The sequence below is a fragment of the Gobius niger genome (assembly GCF_951799975.1).
Source record: "Gobius niger genome assembly, chromosome: 23".
Lineage (NCBI taxonomy): Eukaryota > Metazoa > Chordata > Actinopteri > Gobiiformes > Gobiidae > Gobius > Gobius niger.
Window position 1 is genome coordinate 3,960,176 of NC_136874.1, and position 16,943 is coordinate 3,977,118.

The 16,943-nt window shown below is 42.7% G+C and overlaps 1 protein-coding gene across 2 annotated transcripts in view; it reads left to right on the plus strand.

Annotated features, from left to right (window-relative positions):
• The first annotated feature begins 2,631 nt into the window (after positions 1-2,631).
• LOC306982172 (neuropilin-2-like) overlaps positions 2,632-16,943 on the plus strand; it is a 162,734-nt gene continuing 148,422 nt past the window's right edge. For both annotated transcript variants that reach the window (XM_079582008.1, XM_079582009.1), the window contains exon 1: positions 2,632-2,909. In XM_079582008.1, coding sequence (XP_079438134.1) covers positions 2,840-2,909 — 70 coding nt within the window. In that variant the 5' untranslated portion in view covers positions 2,632-2,839. The remainder of the gene's footprint in view (positions 2,910-16,943) is intronic.

Sequence of the window (16,943 nt, forward strand, 5' to 3'; positions counted from 1 at the left end):
TGTCACATCTTCATCATTGTTTTCATCTCAGTTCTGTCGCTATTTTCCCACCGTTTTTTCCAGAAGCTTTTGGACTGGGGTAAAGCCAAACTGGAGAAAATGTGCTCGGTTCAGGTGGGAGTTAAGGGGTTAAAGGGACAGGCCACCATTTTTAGAAGCGACCAAACTCTTCCACGTTTCCCCTATTTAAATACAATTACGTGAGTAGTTACACGATCCAAGTCTAGTAACACAAAATTAAATTGTCTGAGTGGATAAAAAGAGGAACTATATTGTGCGGCGTAATAACACCTTAGGAGCACTTCGGCGTCCACGCAGTAACATCTTCCCTCCTAAAGAATTCTGAAGATCGGGCAAAGCAAGACACAATATAGGCCTAAGTGTCCAGTAAAACTGAACGGGGTACCTTTGAGATTATAGATCAAAAATATAATCAGGGAAAAAGTGACTTCATTCATGGGTTTCGAGCTCCAACCCGGACTTAGACTCAACTCTGCCGACTCTGTGTGAGACTGTTCATAATGTGCTCTGTGTGTAATAACTTGTACCTATGGGTTAGATACACAATGGAATAACTTATAGTTTGTAGGTGCATAATGTAATAAAACACAACTTAAACCCTAACCTTAAGCGTCTCGTGTCCTAATACATGATTATCTACAAAGCACTAATACAAGTTACTCCATTGTGTTTCAGGTACATGTTATTACACATTGTTACAGAGCACATTCATTACACTGTGCTAAATTTAGTTGGGTATTATGTATCAAGGTATTGTTGGGCAGCGCAGCGGTTAGAGCTCGTGCTTCACAGCTAGAAGGTCCCGGGTTTGATTCCCCCTGGACGGTGCCTTCCTGTGTGGAGTTTGCATGTTCTCCCCGTGTCTGCATAGGTTTCATCCAGGTACTCCAGCAGTGTTAATTTCGTCGACTAAAATATTTAGTCTTAATTTTAGACAAAGTGTTATTTTTGGCGACTAAAATTGGACTAAAACTAAATTAAAAGTTTCTCATGAGACTAAAACTATGACTAAAATGTCCAGATATTTTAGTCGACTAAAATAAGACTAAATAAAAATGAAAAGGAGAGACTAAAATCATCCAAACTTCTACTGACCGTCTGAAAGAGCCTCAGATCATGTAAATTCTCTGCCAAAGGATCAGCTCTGAGCTTTATTCATGTGGAGCAGCTCCATGAAGCAGAAGAGCTTTATTAAAAATGATTATAATGAATATTATCAATGCAAAGTCGACAAAATTCATCTTAAATTTAGTCGTCTAAATTTACTTGCAATTTTAGTCGACTAAAACTAGACTAAAATCGAATTACATTTTCGTCAAAAGACTAAAACTAAATTAAAATATGTTGTCAAAATTAACACTGTACTCCAGTTTCTACGACTAAAAACATGTACAATAGACCAGGATGCTTGAGAGAGGGGGATGACGGATGGGAATTAGACCAAGGCTACAATCCGGCGTGGCGTGTTTACATGCATGAGACCAATGTACAGTAGGGAAAAAGACTTTTTATTGGATTTCGGCCAAAGACTTCTCCCACTTTCCCCACTGTTTGTTTATTAACTGGCCAATAAACCAATAAAAAGTACTGTAAAATAAAGTGACACCAAATATGTTTACTCAAGTAGAAGTCAAAAGTAGTAGACAAATATGTTGTAAAAAAAAGAGTTAAAAAAAAGTACTAAATTGGTCTAGTTTGAGTGACTGAGTTTGAGCGTTAAAGTCTGATTCCTCTCAAATTATGAGAAACAAAACATGAAATAACGTGAAAATTGTAATTGTTCCAAAGACACTACTACTAAAAACATAAAAAGAAATCATTAAGAAGAATTATTTCAACAGTACTTCTATAAAACTTGACTGAATGTTGTACATAGGTGGACATTTTCATTGCAAACATTCGGTGCTTCATGACTCGGACCACGCGCTGAAGGATGCCACGCATTTTGACCCGCGGGAGAATCTTCACGGCTCTATCAGGACCCTCTCCCCGGCCTTTGTACCGTGACAGGCGGCATTATCTCTCGCTTATCCGCTTAGATCAGTCTGGGGGTGTCTGTCCGTGTGTAAACCACTACCACGAGTCCGCCACCACCCCCTCCCTTCTCCCTCTGTCTCTCCTCTCTCTCTCTCCACTCTCTCTCTCTCCCTCTTCCCGACTGTGTGGGGGGGCGGAGCCGCGGAGCCGTGACTGTAACGCGATAGCTCCAAGCCCCCTAAAAGCGCTACCCCTTCTCGCTCCTCACCACACACGCTCTCTCCCTCTTTCGCTGGCACAGGGCGCGCGCCAGGCAAAAAAAAAAAAAAAAAAAGACAGACAGAGGAGCCGCGGCATGCGCAAACTACACCGAGGAGGACGTCTATTTGTGATTTACTGACCGCGGGCGTTTTATTTTCCTGCCCTCTTCACTCCGGGACACGTTTTTTTTTTGCACCGCGCGCCCGTTTCATTACAAGACCTCGTGCTTGTTGTGCGCAACGGGAGCGAGTGCACCCAAGGATCCGGACTTAACCTTTACGCGCGATCTTGGGGAAGTTTTCTTTTTCTTACCTTGTGACTTATTTCTTTTCCTGCGCGTGGATGAAACGCGTTAACTTTTGAAGACGAGCAACAAATCTGTGTCGCTCCAATGACTCGGCGCACACTTTGAGCCCCGATGCTCGCGTCTTGGAATATCAGCGAAGCGGCATAATATTGGCCGCTCTGACGGAGAGGGGGGGGAGTGGATTTGCTTATTTGTTGTTGCCGTTCATTAGGGAGGGGGGAATTCTGTGCGTAAAACGGCGTGGGAACTGTCAAAAGTTTCACATTCGCAAACATGGATTTTGCCTCGCCGTTCCTTGGATTTGTACTGTTACATCTCGTGTTGAGAATCAGCGGAGAAGACGGTGAGTTTACGTTTTATTTTCTTATCTTCTCGCCTGTTTTTTACGCGTGGTTTTAAGTCACCAAACCAAACCGATATCGTTCAAAGCCAGTGGGTTTCACGCTTGCCACGGCCGTCAAAAATCCAGCGGCGGCGGAGGAGAGTTTAATAGACATGTCCGGTTTACGCGCACCTAAGCAATTCTGTCAAGCCGCGTACGTCTCTTTCCGCGGAGCCATATGGAAGAGGAGAAGTGGTAGCCGGCGCGCGCGTTTGCCAACATAACCAGGAAACCACGCTTTTTGGCCAAGCTTGCACCATATGCCAAATGATGATGTTTTGCGGGGGGTGTTAAATTTCACTTGGTTGTCATCCAGTTCAGCGGTGCGTAAACGTTCGCCTGCCTTTTCACCCCACATTGTCCGCCTCCCGTTTGGATCATTCATAAAGGAGGGGTGGGGGAAATCTAGCCCTAAAGATGATATTTAACATCAAGGGGAAGCGAGGATCAAGGGTGGGCTGCAACACGCCGTTTCCCGCACCCGCGATCCCCTCCTAAAGCTGCGCGTAAAACCTATACTTAACCATTACGCGTTTGCGAGCCTAATCGCGACACATGTAATCATCGGCTTCATCATCATCACCATCCTGCAGCCGGTGCTGGTGGTGGCCCCTCGCGGCTCTCACCATCACCTTCCCCTCCTCGTGTGTACGTGCGCGTGGGGAGGCAGAGAGGGAGAGAGGGCACCAGGGGTCTCGACTCGCCGGTGCCGCTCGCTGCAATCAAACCACAATGAGCTGGAGATTACGGGGCGCTGTTTGGAGGAGGTGTTTGGAAGCGCGAGATCATTTGGCACAAATCACTCCTAACAATCAAGGCTGCACAGGTTCTTTTGGAGAAACACTGTATGTAATTGCGATGCCACCCTAAACGCGGTTCAGCGGTCTCCCCCCATAAGCGCTTCGTTTGTCTTTACGCGTTTGGCAACATATTAAACGCGCAGCCACATCAAGTTTCTCGAGTTTTACTTCCAAAGCGCTGGCGTGTTTTGGCAGGGAACACATGAAAGCGCTTGTGGGGAGAGAGGGGGGAGAGAGAGGGGAGAGGGGGGCGATGACGAGACGCGAATGCGGTGGTCCCCGCTCCGTCAGCCCTCAGGCATTCTGCTTATCCAAGTTTGCGCGCACATGACATGTTTGTTTACGCATTTGGAGAACCCGGGCTCCGGCGGTTACGATACAAATCACACCCAGCTCTGTCACGATGAGCATTTTTTTTTTTGCCTTCTGCAATTATAGATTTTGTTTGTTTTTTGGGCCTTTTTACTCATAGTGGTAGTATCTCTGCTGTGAGGACAGGTCTATAAGCGCCTGTTGGATGACTTCACAGCTAAAGCACAAACCAGACTCACCTGTATTATTTTCGCCAACTGTGTCAGAATCGTGTGACTGCAGTGTGAGCGTGAGTGGTTGGTGGTTTGCTGGAGTGGCCCGTGGCGCAGATTGGCCGCCTCGCTTCCGTAATCCTAACCCCTGAGCAGCTGTGGCGACTCGTATAGGCAGAAGTAGAAAGTGCAAATTTGAGCTACTTTTACTCTGAGCACCATGAGTGTTTATTTGTGATCCCTGCATTGTTAAGAAGTGTCTGGTTCTGTTCCGAGCGGTGAAGGAGCGTTTCCAGATTGATCCTATTATTTATTATGTTCATTCTGTGTTTGTAAACTCACAAATGTCGCGAGAATTCAGCCTGCGGGCAAAGGAAAACATGCTGTAACTGTGATTCAAACACATGTTTTCAGAGGCACCTCTTTTTGGTACAGACCTAGTCCAGGTCTAGTCCAAGGTTTGACCCAATTTAGACCCAGTTTATTCAACCTGCTTTAGTCCTGGTTTAGCTCTTTTTGCTCTGGTTTAGTCCTGCTTTAGTCTTGGTTTAATTCTGGTTTGGCTCAGGTTTAGTCCTGGTTTAGCTCTAGTTTAATCCTGGTTTAGCTCTGGTTTAATTCTGGTTTGGCTCTGGTTTGGCTCAGGTTTAGTCCTGGTTTAGCTCTAGTTTAATCCTGGTTTAGCTCTGGTTTAATTCTGGTTTGGCTCTGGTTTAGCTCTGGTTTTGTCCTGGTTTAGCTCTGGTTTTGTCCTGGTTTAATTCTGGTTTAGCTCTGGTTTAGTTCTGGTTTAGTCCTGGTTTAGCTCTGGTTTAGTCCTGGTTTAGCTCTGGTTTAATTCTGGTTTGGCTCAGGTTTAGTCCTGGTTTAGTCCTGGTTTAATCCTGGTTTAGCTCTAGTTTAATTCTGGTTTGGCTCAGGTTTAGTCCTGGTTTAGCTCTAGTTTAATTCTGGTTTAGCTCTGGTTTAGTCCAAGTTTTGACCCAATTTAGACCCAGTTTATTCCACCTGCTTTAGGTTTAGTCCTGGTCTAAAAAACAATACTTGAAACAAAATGTCAAATACCTTTACTTTTTACTGCAAGTGCACTTTTTTTTAACTTAAGAATTTCAATCTGATACTTCTGCTTTCACTTAAAGCCGCACCGCGCAACATTTTACCCAATAAATAAAATTGAAATACACGTCTCCGCCTCGTTTCCATGGAGATGTGACTAAAATCAGCAGAATTTGAGATTTAAACAGGTTCCGTTTTCATCCAGATCATTCTCTGATTTCCCACTAAGCATTATCTGTGTCGAGCATGTTTTGTAGTGACAACAGTATAGTCCAAAATGTTACACAGTGTACCTTTAAGTAATGCTTTTGTATCTGTATCTATAGCTGCCCAAAGGTGGGAGTGAATTCATAATTACGTCAGCGTATTAGAACTTTGAGAAACCCGTCAGCTCTTTGTGCTTCTGGTTGAGAACATTCTGTATTTCCTGATTTACTCCCTTTAAAAACACGATCAATCTTCCTGTTCCGTACTCGTCTTGTAGTTTTGCGAAAGCCTCTGCGTGACCTGAGCGAGCCCGTGCACACGCCTGTGCTAACCCGTGTACGCCGCGTTGCACACGTGTATATTTTATGATATGTCCTCGCGTCGCCAGGTGGACTTTTTACGCACAGACAAACACGCTCTAAATATTTGAAAAGTGATGACTTGCTTTTTCCCTGTTCCGGCGTCTGCAGCTCGTCTCTGGCTCCGGCTTCAAGGTGACTTCATACTGGAAGTATTTAGGATAAAAGTACAACACCGTCTCCGAGAAGTATTTTAATACCGACGTAAGAGGGATTGTGGCTTTAAAACCTTTGTTTTGTGAACGTTTTGTTAGTGAATGGAGAAAACGCAAAGCCCTTTCTTATTCCGTGTTTATTGTGGATTCTTATAAAGGATCAGGCCACCATTTTCCATACTGAGATATGTTCTTACCCGAGCTTAGATGAGTTGATGTGTACCTGTCTGGTCTTTGTGTGTGTGCTCAGTCACGTAAAAAGACCAAAGATGTTGCTAATATTTGTAGTTTACTATTTGTACTTTTTACTCTCAAAAAAACATTAAAAAGTCTCAAAAAATCATCAAAAAAGTCTCGAAACACCATAGAAAAAGTCTCGAAAAACTATCAAAAAAGTCTCAAAAAAGCACAAAAAAAGTCTCAAAAAAGCACAAAAAAAGTCTCAAAAAAGCACAAAAAAAGTCTCAGGAAATCCTCAAAAAAGTCTCAAAAAAGCACAAACAAATAATCAAAAAAACACAAAAAAAAAGTCTCAAAAAACACCAAAAAAGTCTCAAAAAAACATTAAAAAAAGTCTAAAAATAAAACAAAACAAAGCAACCAATAAAACAACAAAAACATTACAAAAAACTATTTTAAAAAATCAAACAAAAACATAACAGAAAAGCAATGAAAACGCTTTAAAATGAAGACAACAAGATGACAGATTTGTGATTTAAAGCCGGACTGTAGAAAACCCCCACCAAAACCAAGCGCGTTAAGAGGTTAAACAACAAATCAACCTCTAAAACATCCTCCTAAATCCTCCACAGGATCATTCACTAATCTAAACCAGGGCTAAAATGTGTCTAAAGTGACTGGACCAGAGCTAAAGCTTGTCCGACCGCGTGTCCTCTCTCTCCGCCGCCGTTCCTTTTACAACACCCCCCCTCCCCTCCCTTCTCCCTTCTCCCACCACCGAAAAACCGTTCCAAATTTACGATTGTGAATTCAAACCAAGTCCGGCCCACGCTCCTGACGTTTTACTGGCTCCATGCTCCTCCTGATGCGGTGCAGATGTCCTCCCTTTCGCTCTCGCTCTCGCTCTCTTCGCCTCTTGCCAAAAAAGCCTGCGCCGAATGTTTTGGCCTGGAGAGCCACTTTATGCACAGATGCCAGCGAGTGGGGAGTCAAGGGGAGAAGGAAAGATGAGAAGAGCGAAGAGGAGGGAGGGAGGGAGGCGCAGATGACTAAAACCAACATGCTAACGGGTTAAGATAATGGGAGACACGCAAACACGGGTCGCTAATGTCAATGAAAGGATTTGTGTGGAGAGATATTACACTTTAACAGGGAATGATCGTCACAAAATGGGAGTCATTCTGCCAAAATAGACAAAAGCCAAGACTAAATCATTTGTTCATTTGCTCATTTCAGCTTCAACAACTTGTCAGAAATTCTGCTTGTCCACGATATTAGTCAATATTAGCAAAACAAGAGACTATCGAGATAAACAATGTCATTGAAAACCTTATAATGCCACAGAAACGAACTCTAACGCTCATAAATGACAGTCAGACTCTGGACTTAATCTTAACCTCTTACCACCCGCCAAAACCAACTGCATTCTGTCCTCTTTGGGTTTTATATAGGCCTGTGTAACACCTCATTTGAAAGCTAAGACCCACAAAACTGATCTTTGTCCTCGCGTTGTCGCTGTGTTGTGTCTCCTTTTTTTGTGTTTTTTTTTATTTCGGTCACTTTTGTTGAGTTTTTGTAATTTTTTTGTTGAGTTTTTGTCACATTTTTGTTGATTTTTTCTCATTTTTTTGTTGAGTTTTTATCACATTTTTGTTGAATTTTTCTCATTTTTTTGTAGAATTTTTGTCAGATTTTTGTTGAATTTTTGTCACTTTTTTGTTGAATTTTTGTCACTTTTTTGTTGGATTTTTGTCAGATTTTTGTTGAATTTTTGTCACTTTTTTGTTGAATTTTTGTCACATTTTTGTTGAATCTTTGTCACATTTTTGTTGAGTTTTTGTCACTTTTTTGTGGCTGTTTTGGTGCTTTTTTCCCCAAGAAGCTTTTTGATTAGGGTAAAGCCAAACTGGAGAAAATGGGATCCGTTCAGGTGGGAGTTAAGAGGTTAAATATCCCACAATGACCATGAAATGTTTGGAAAATGCAAATAAACGCACAGACGATAAATATCAAGCCCAAAATTGTATCGTTTATGTCACATTTATTGAACGATATAATAATAATAATGCCTTACACTTGTAATGCGCTTTACAAGCCTGTATTAACAAGTTTCTCAAAGCGCTACATTGTCGTCATTATTCATTCACTCCATACTCGGTGGTGATAAGCTACTGTTGTAGCCACAGCTGCCCTGGGGTAGACTGACGGAAGCGAGGCAACCAGTCTGCGCCATCGGCCCCTCCGACCACCACCAACCACTCACTCACACACCACATTCACCCCAGGCTTCCTGGTGTTACCAAACGGTCTCCCATCCAAGTACCGACCAGGCCCTTCCCTGCTTAGCTTCCACTCTAACCACGCCCGCGCCATTAGCTCTAATGCTAACGGCCGGTCCATCAAAGTCCGGCCCTGATTATGCGAGATTTGTAAAATGTACCTTTTGAAAGTCAGCCTGGTCCCAGCGTTATCACACATGGAATATTGAGCTGAGAAAGTTAGAAAGTGTCTGAATATGTCAATATGTCAATATGTTAAAGGATATGTTAAAGGAACAGACCACAGCTTTTCCATACTGAGAAAAAGAAGAAGAAGAAGAAGAAGAAGAAGAAGAAGAAGAAGAAGAAGAAGAAGAAGAAGAACGTCGAAGTGCTCCTAAGGTGTTATTACGCCTTACATATAGCTCCCCCAGTTTGGAGCTATATGAATATGCTACGAGACGCTAAAAGCTAACAATGCAAGCTCAGGAAAGAACATATCTCAGTATGGAAAAATGGTGGCCTGTTCCTTTAATTATCATGACAGCTTATGTGTCGCAAGTTTTCTTTGAATTACGATGTTTACTTGGAGTGTTGAGAAATGTCTTCCCATGACAGATACTTGTGCTTTTTTTTTTTTTGCTCCGAACTGTGTAAACCTGGTCCGCGCTCTGAATCAGGTGCAGAATTATTATGGAGTTTCTTTTCTCTCACACAAAGTGGGAAGGAAAAGACGTCTGACAAGCTTGCGGCAGTTTCTGGCATTCCGGTGTCTGACGCTCGAGGAGCTTCTAAAATATTGGGACGGGACCACAGAACCATCAAACGTTTTGCTGCCAGTCGCCAACAAAGTGGTGGAAGCAAGGCACAGAAAACAAACCCCAAACTGTCAAAACACTGATGAAAAATAAAGCGTGAAGTCACAGGAAATCTGACCTGAACTGGAAAACAAGGTGTTCAGGGCAAAGATGCTTATTTCAGGACAGTTTTGCTCAGTTATTGGCATCTACTGGGACAAGGCCTCATGGAAGGACACGCTGGTGGGACTATGTCTCCGAGCTGGCCTGGTGTCGCCTCAGGGTCCCCTAGGGGAGGTGTGTGTGGATCAGGAAGTCTGGGCGTCTCTGCTGAGACTGCTGCCCCGGCGACCCGGATAAATCGGAAGAAAATGGATGGACAGTTTAAAAAAAATAACATTATCGAAAGCAGATCTAGATTAGATCCCAGTTTTGATGCTGTTGGTCCAGGATTCTTGGTTGTTTCAGGATTCCTCCCCCCATTTGTTCAATCTTTTTACCCAATGTTTGCCCCATTTTCCCATTGTTTACTAAATGGTTTCTTATTTATGCCCCAATGTTTTCACTTTCATTTTTGCTCATGTTTTATTACTAATATTTCCCAATTTCTTTTTTTTTTTTACAAAATTGTTTCGCTATTTTTGCCCCATTTCCCCTCATTTTGTTTTACACAATTTCTCCCAATTTCTCCACAAATGAATCCCCATTTGTCACCAAAAAAATGGGTGACTGTAGAATTAATAGACAGCTTCTCCTCACTCCTCCCCTTGTACCATAATGAAGGGATATCATGGTGGATTTACAGACTCCTAAAAGGGCGGGATCTTCACTGTAGCCACGCCCGCGCCATTAGCTCTAATGCTAACGGCCGGTCCATCAAAGTCCGGCCCTCATTAGCATGCGAGATTTCTAAAATGTACCTTATGAAAGTCAGCCTGGTCCCAGCGTTATCACACAGGGAATATTGAGCTGTAGAAAGTTAGAAAGTGTCTGAAGTGCAATGCTTTCTAATGGAAAACTAGCTTGTTCTGCCTCCCGTATATGTAGATACTACAACAGTGGCGGCCTCTAGTGTCAGCAGACCATTGTCATACATTTCTTGACATTGGAGATGAATGTGAAGATCTTCCACACATCATCGTTCTGTTTTCTCGTTCTACGACACGTTTTAGTATCGATATCGAAGCCCAAGTATCGTTAAAGCACCGATATCGGAGAGAATGTAACGATAACCAACCCTACTCATGAGAAACAACCTGTTCCCAATGATCAGCTTATGAAATCTTATTAAACTGCAGTTCCCCATCGATCGAAGCCTTTGAAATCCTCCACTCCGTTTGTTTCTTATCGAATTTGGCTTAAGAATAAAACGGCAAAGACCCGTTTATATCCTGGCAGAGAACTTCAAAGAGTCCGTGGTCTCCGTGATCCTCCAGAAGACGCCGGGTGTTTTCTGCCCGTGTTTCCTTGGAAGGGTTTTGGGAGGGGAGCTGTATCGCCCGCGGCACAGAGACGGGCAAACCATGCGTGAACGGTATCGCGGACACTTCCAACCCGCTGTTTCCCCTCTGTGTCTCCCTCATGTTTTTCAAAAGAGCCGGCGAGTTTTTCTTTTTTATTCTCCTGCTCCGGACCTGTGAGGGCCGCGGGAGCCGGGACTTTACAGAACACATTCAAAAGGACATTAGCAACACTTTGGAGTAAATATGGATGTTCAACGATTTCAAATGATGTAAAGAGATCGAAGGGAGGAGGTGGAGACGGGGCCTTTCTGCGTTTCAGATTGGCTTTGGGAATCCTCTGCAGGCCGTAGTGGTAATGACATGCTAAAACAAGCTTTCACTTTGAGTTAATGGCTGTCTAGTAAATCAATAGTGTCATGAGGAACACACTGTCGGTGCAAAACTGTGGAGAATAGGTCCAGTGATGGATTATGAGCTTCCATCCATCCATCCATCCATCCATCCATCCATCCATCCATCCATCCATCCATCCAACCTACCATCCATCCTACCATCCATCCTACCATCCATCCTACCATCCATCCATCCATCATCTTCTTCCTCTTTTCCGTGGGTCCACAGAAGGACGGCCTCATGGTTCTAACAGGGCCTATTGGTCTCTCATAAGGAGCTTCTGAACCACTCTTTGTCTGACCCGTCACCTATAGGACCTGTTTGCCCTGGGAGACCCCGACACAGAGCCCCCAGGATCATTCGGGCGCTCAAACCCCTCCACCACGTTAAGGTGGTCCATTCTTAAGTAGAAGAATCAATACTGCAAAAGAACCGGAGTACTAATGTATGTTTTTGATGAGGGAACAATGTAATGGCGAGGTTTAACCTTTCAACCCCCGCCTTAACCAAGCTCATTTTCCCCAGTTTGGCTCAACATGAATCTAAAAGCTTCTTACAGCCTACAGGAGAGTGCCTCATTTGAAAGCTAAGACTCACAAAACTGATGCTTTTTTCAACTTTTTATTTGGTTAATGCAATACAGAAATCTGCTCTGTTTGCCGGGGTTTAAAGCAGAACTGAGTAACTTGTTTACCTTAATAAATCCTTCCCGTAGTCCCTCTGGGGGTAATACAAGTGTTAATGGCCAGAAAACCACAACTGCAACTTTCCTGCGCCGAGTCGGAGGCGCAATACACACTAATAGAATCACAAAGAAGAAGCTAACAGGCTAACGGGCAAAGCTAACTGCGAGCTAGCGCCACTTAAACAGTATTTACAGCCAAGTTTGAGTGAAAAAAATGATCTACATTGTGTAATTGGATGAACAATATCCCGCTGTCCCTTTGTCTTTTCTGTCAGTGTAATATTTACTCTCACGGACAATTAATGAGTAAACAAACACAACATACTATGACACCTGCAGTGGCGCTCATGGCCACTAGGGGCACGAGTTACTTAGTGCTGCTTTAGGAGGGTTGAAAGCTAAATACAGTTGATTTTGCGTGCTTTGGCAGTAGTGAGTATGAAAATGTCAACTTTCATCGAGTCCCTCTAAGATCTATATAGTCAAAAAACTATTGTGTATAGAGGATGTTGTACTTGTAGCCTCAGCCACAAGATAAATCGCTAAAATGATATTGTAATATGAGATAATCCAACATCCTAATTGTAAGAAGCCACAATATATTCAGCCTAAAACAATATGGAACTTATAAATGTGAAAAAGCTTACAATAAAGCAGCTTATATTGCACATTTTCACCACATTATTCTATAGCTATTTGTGTTTCGTCGTCGCAAATCTCACCACGATCCCACGGCAATTTCTCTTCCATCTTAAAATATTCATAGTTCTCAAATCCTTGTGACATTTTGATTAAATTCCACTCCGTTTCCCGGGACACTTCCAGGTTTTTCCAGCACCTTCTGCCTCATAATCCCAACAGTTTAACACCCTGACATATATATTAATTACTTCTCGCCGGCCTCATTAATATTCGAGCCATTACACAGCTCATTTGCATATTTATTAAGTCCGTCTCATTTCAGATTCTTTAACTCATTTTCTCAGTATCACCATCTCGTCCCGGTTTAGTCGAACACCAGCAGCGGCTCCGCGGCTGCCGGTGGGCGCTCGGAAAACAAGGTCGCGGACATTAGCATTCACGGCGCCGAGACAAAGGCAGGCGCTCGATACCTGCCGCACTCGGGGTGAGATTGGCCAGCGAGACCCCCATAAATAAAGCTACAGCCACGGGAGCCTCGCTAAGACCCGTGATGGGCACAGGGGGGGTTCAGGGACTGTGGCAAGTGGTGGATTTATCCTGGCATTCTGACACTCTTAACCAAGCACATTTTCTCCAGCTTTACCCAAATCAAAAAGCTTCTCGAGTGGAGTTTACAGCCTCTAGGCCAGTGTCATTTCAAAGCGCAGACCTACAAAAGTCATCTGAGCTTCTACCTTGTTTTTGTGATCACGTAGTACTTGTTTTAGTTGTGTTTTTAATTATGTTTTAGTCAAGCTTTTTGCCACATTTTGCTCATATTTTTATTGCATCTTGATCATTTTTATGCAACATTTTGCTCAGGTTTTTATTATGTTTTGGTCACGTTTTCATTGCTTTTTAGTCAGGTTTTTTGCCATATTTTGCTCACGTTTTTTGTAACGTTTTCATTGCTTTTTGGTCATGTTTTTTGCCACATTTTGCTCACGTTTTTGTCACGTTTTCTTTGCTTTTCTGCCACATTTTGGTTGTGTTTAAATTAGTTTTTTGAACAAACTGTCTTATTGCTCCTACACTTTTGTTTTTTTGTAGTGTAACGTAACTGTGATCAAATGCGACCAATGCCTGTCAAATAAGCAACAAAAATTACAATCTTAAAGGGACTATACGGAGTTTAAAAATGTTAAATTTATGTATTTTCCCTCTACACGTTCCAGCCATGTCCTAATGTGTAGAATGAGCTCAGACCTGTTCACCACAACTGCCTCTAAAATCCTGCACTGTCACTCAAAAAGGTGTTGATTCGGGTCCGAATTGCCGTCAGCACAAGCTTAATATAGAAGCTGCAGTTACACGTAAGACCTGAGGTGGCAGTAGTGAGTATAAAATGGCTAACTTGCATCTATCCCCTTTAAGCTTAGATGAGTTTTGTAGGTCTTAGCTTTCACATGAGGCCTGACACTGGCTGTAAACTTCAGTCGAGAAGCTTTTAAGATTTGGGTAAGACTGAACTGGAGACAATGTGCTTAGTTAAGGCGGAGTTACAGACTTAAAGGCACTTAAAACAGTCCTTCTTTAGTGTAATGTATAAACTCGTCCTTATGAAGAATTGAGATGCAACAAATGTGTTAAAGTTAGAATGAGTTTGAGTCACAACTAGTGGCTTCCTCTTTCCTTGTTTGTAATAAAAATATCAGGTATAGGGCCTTTAATACTGGCTTTTTCAAATCTAAACAAGATATCCATACTTTCTTCTGAGCAAATCTTTAAAAAAAATCATATTTAATTAATTTCAACCCGGTGTTATCCATTACTTAGGTTTTTCACTGAAAACATGGGCAATTTTGGCAATTTTTCCGCATAAAATGTCTTGTTGTTATATGAAAACTTACAATGAAAGAAAACATGCAATACATTTCTTCCTTATATCTATGTCAGGAAAACACAACAAAAGTTTCAAATCGATATCTCTAAATTATATATTTTTCCCTATTCACCTGCAGTGCTAAGTCCGATCAATCCCAATGAGTTAGCATCCATTTTCTAATCTTCTTTGTCCTCCCACTAAGGCCCTAAGTAGCTGGGATTGTGCCACCCACCGAGCTCCAAGAAGGAGATGGATTAATAAACACTTGGACATCTAGCAAACTGTTGACATTTTAGCAATATTAGCAACACGTGGCTAACCATGTGCATCCTCTTCCCCCTCAACTCGATTACCCAGAACACCGGCCCGGGACAACAATAGCTTTTTGTTTAGCTAATGTGTTTAAGACGGGGGGGATTTCTTTTGGGCTTTTAAGACACTTCAAAAGGGTGGCTAATGTCCAGAAATCCTCTTTAGCTCCCGGGATAGCCACCCATTCTCCGCGCTCCCTAACCCCGCGCCTCCTAACGGGATAAGTGCCCCCCCCCCCCCCCCCATGCTAATCAGCTAATGCGCGCCGCTAGTCCCACTGATCAATGCTCTCTCAATGGATCAATCGGGTTAGCAGATGGTGGGCTAGCATTAGCGGGGAGAGTGTGGGGGGGGGGGGGTAAGCCTATTTTACCTGACAACAGTATCAAATCTCCTGCTCCCGGTTTGAGGGGGGGTTTGTTTTGGTTTTTTTGGAGCCGTGTGGTGTCGAGTGTCCACCAAAGCAAAACATCTGACAGTGGAAATGCCCCGTGATGCCGAAGATAAAAACGATTACCAGTGTAAATGTGATAAATGACTTAGAATCGCTTCGTTTAAGTGAGTTTGTGCTGATTTGTAGCAGGTTTGGGCGAGTCCGAGATCAAATACACTGTGAAAATGAGCATCTTGAACTGGATAAATGTCGGTTTGAGCTAATCTAGGATAAGATTAAATATGCTAATGCCGAAGGAGTAAGAATAAATCCCTCCACCTTCACTTTTACTTTATTTTTCACTCTGATACTAAATAATCTGAACTGGGAACTGGTGATGGGTGATACCACCTTTTTTTGAATCGATACCGATACTTTGGGGGTCATTTTTGTCGATTCCGATACTGGTCATTATATATGGGTGAATGTATTTCAATCAATATACATTAATCTAAACATCTAAACTGATTAATGATATGGCTCGGTTCAATCCTCTGCTGCTGTTTTGGCTCAGAACAAATTGTCCTTTTATGTTTAAAATTCCTGCCACGCCTTCTTTTTTACATATGCAAATTAGAATCTATTCTTTTTGCCCAATATCGATACTTAGAAAGTAGCCGCCTGGTATCGATATATCGATCCGCCCATCCCTATTGGGAACTTTAATGTGCTTTTGCATCATTTACTTCATTTAAGACTTGACCAATCCTCGTCAAACGTTAGGTAAATTTGTCGTTTGTTCCTTCTAGATGATTATTTTTCCAGTAGAAAGTAGTACAAAGGTGATTACCAATGGAAAAAGTAAACTCTTAAAAATAAGTGAAATTAAGTGTATTTTGAGTGCAAACCTACATACCTTCAGTATAAACTAGGTTCTTTCTCGTCATTTTAGTCATTTATCGCATTTATTATGGCCAGTGTTTCCCAGTGTAGATATTTATGTGCAGGTTTTTCCAGAGGCGGATCTAGAAAAAATCACGGGGTGGCGAGCAGGGTCAAGGATAATATCTGGGGTGGCAACACATTTTACAATGTCGAATGTTTATAGCGAAGGTACTCAAGTTTTGCTTGACCACAAGGCAATTTTTCCGTTTAGATGCAGGCTGAGCCCCTGAAAATTATATACAAATAGCAGCATTGTCCATAGTATAAGTCTAACTCAGGTAAACTTTTGTAAAAAAAACAAAACAAAAATAAAGCCTCTGTGAGCACCAAGTAGCTTCTAGAGCAGATGACCACATGATAATGGGGTGACAGCTGGGGTGGCAAGACTTTTACTTGGGGTGGCAGCTGCCGTCCCGTGCCACCCCTCTAGATCCGCCCCTGCCCCTTCCCATTCAAATATTCCTTATAAGTCCAAAACTACGTAAATAAGTTGATGTTTCTCTGCTTTTAAACATGTCCCTCTTCTAAACCTGACTTGCAGTGATGTTTTGGCTCATTCCTGTAATCTTGAACACTGTTTCCCTGTGTTTCTAATGGAACTATATATTTCCTATAAGTATTGCCTGTGTGTATATGAGCTGCTAAACATTCATGTAAAATAGGGCCCCCGAAAGATCCAGTTCCCGTCATGAACGTCCCGTCGCTAATCACATTGCAGCGGGCAGGACGCCGCCGTCTTTTCGCCATATTGCGGATATTAATCTCCCAGATGTGGCTCGGCTTTGTCAGCAGCTTGTTTGGGCGGGGCGTGGTGGAGGCGCATTGTCACGTCTCGTAATGAAAAACACGCTTCTATGTTTCCATCTCGATCTGTTTTCACAGCACGAACATGACTCCACTCTGGATACGTCGTCTACTCAAACTGCACTCGTTATCTACAGCCAAACATGGAATCTTAACTTTGTGGTATTCACAGAGAAGT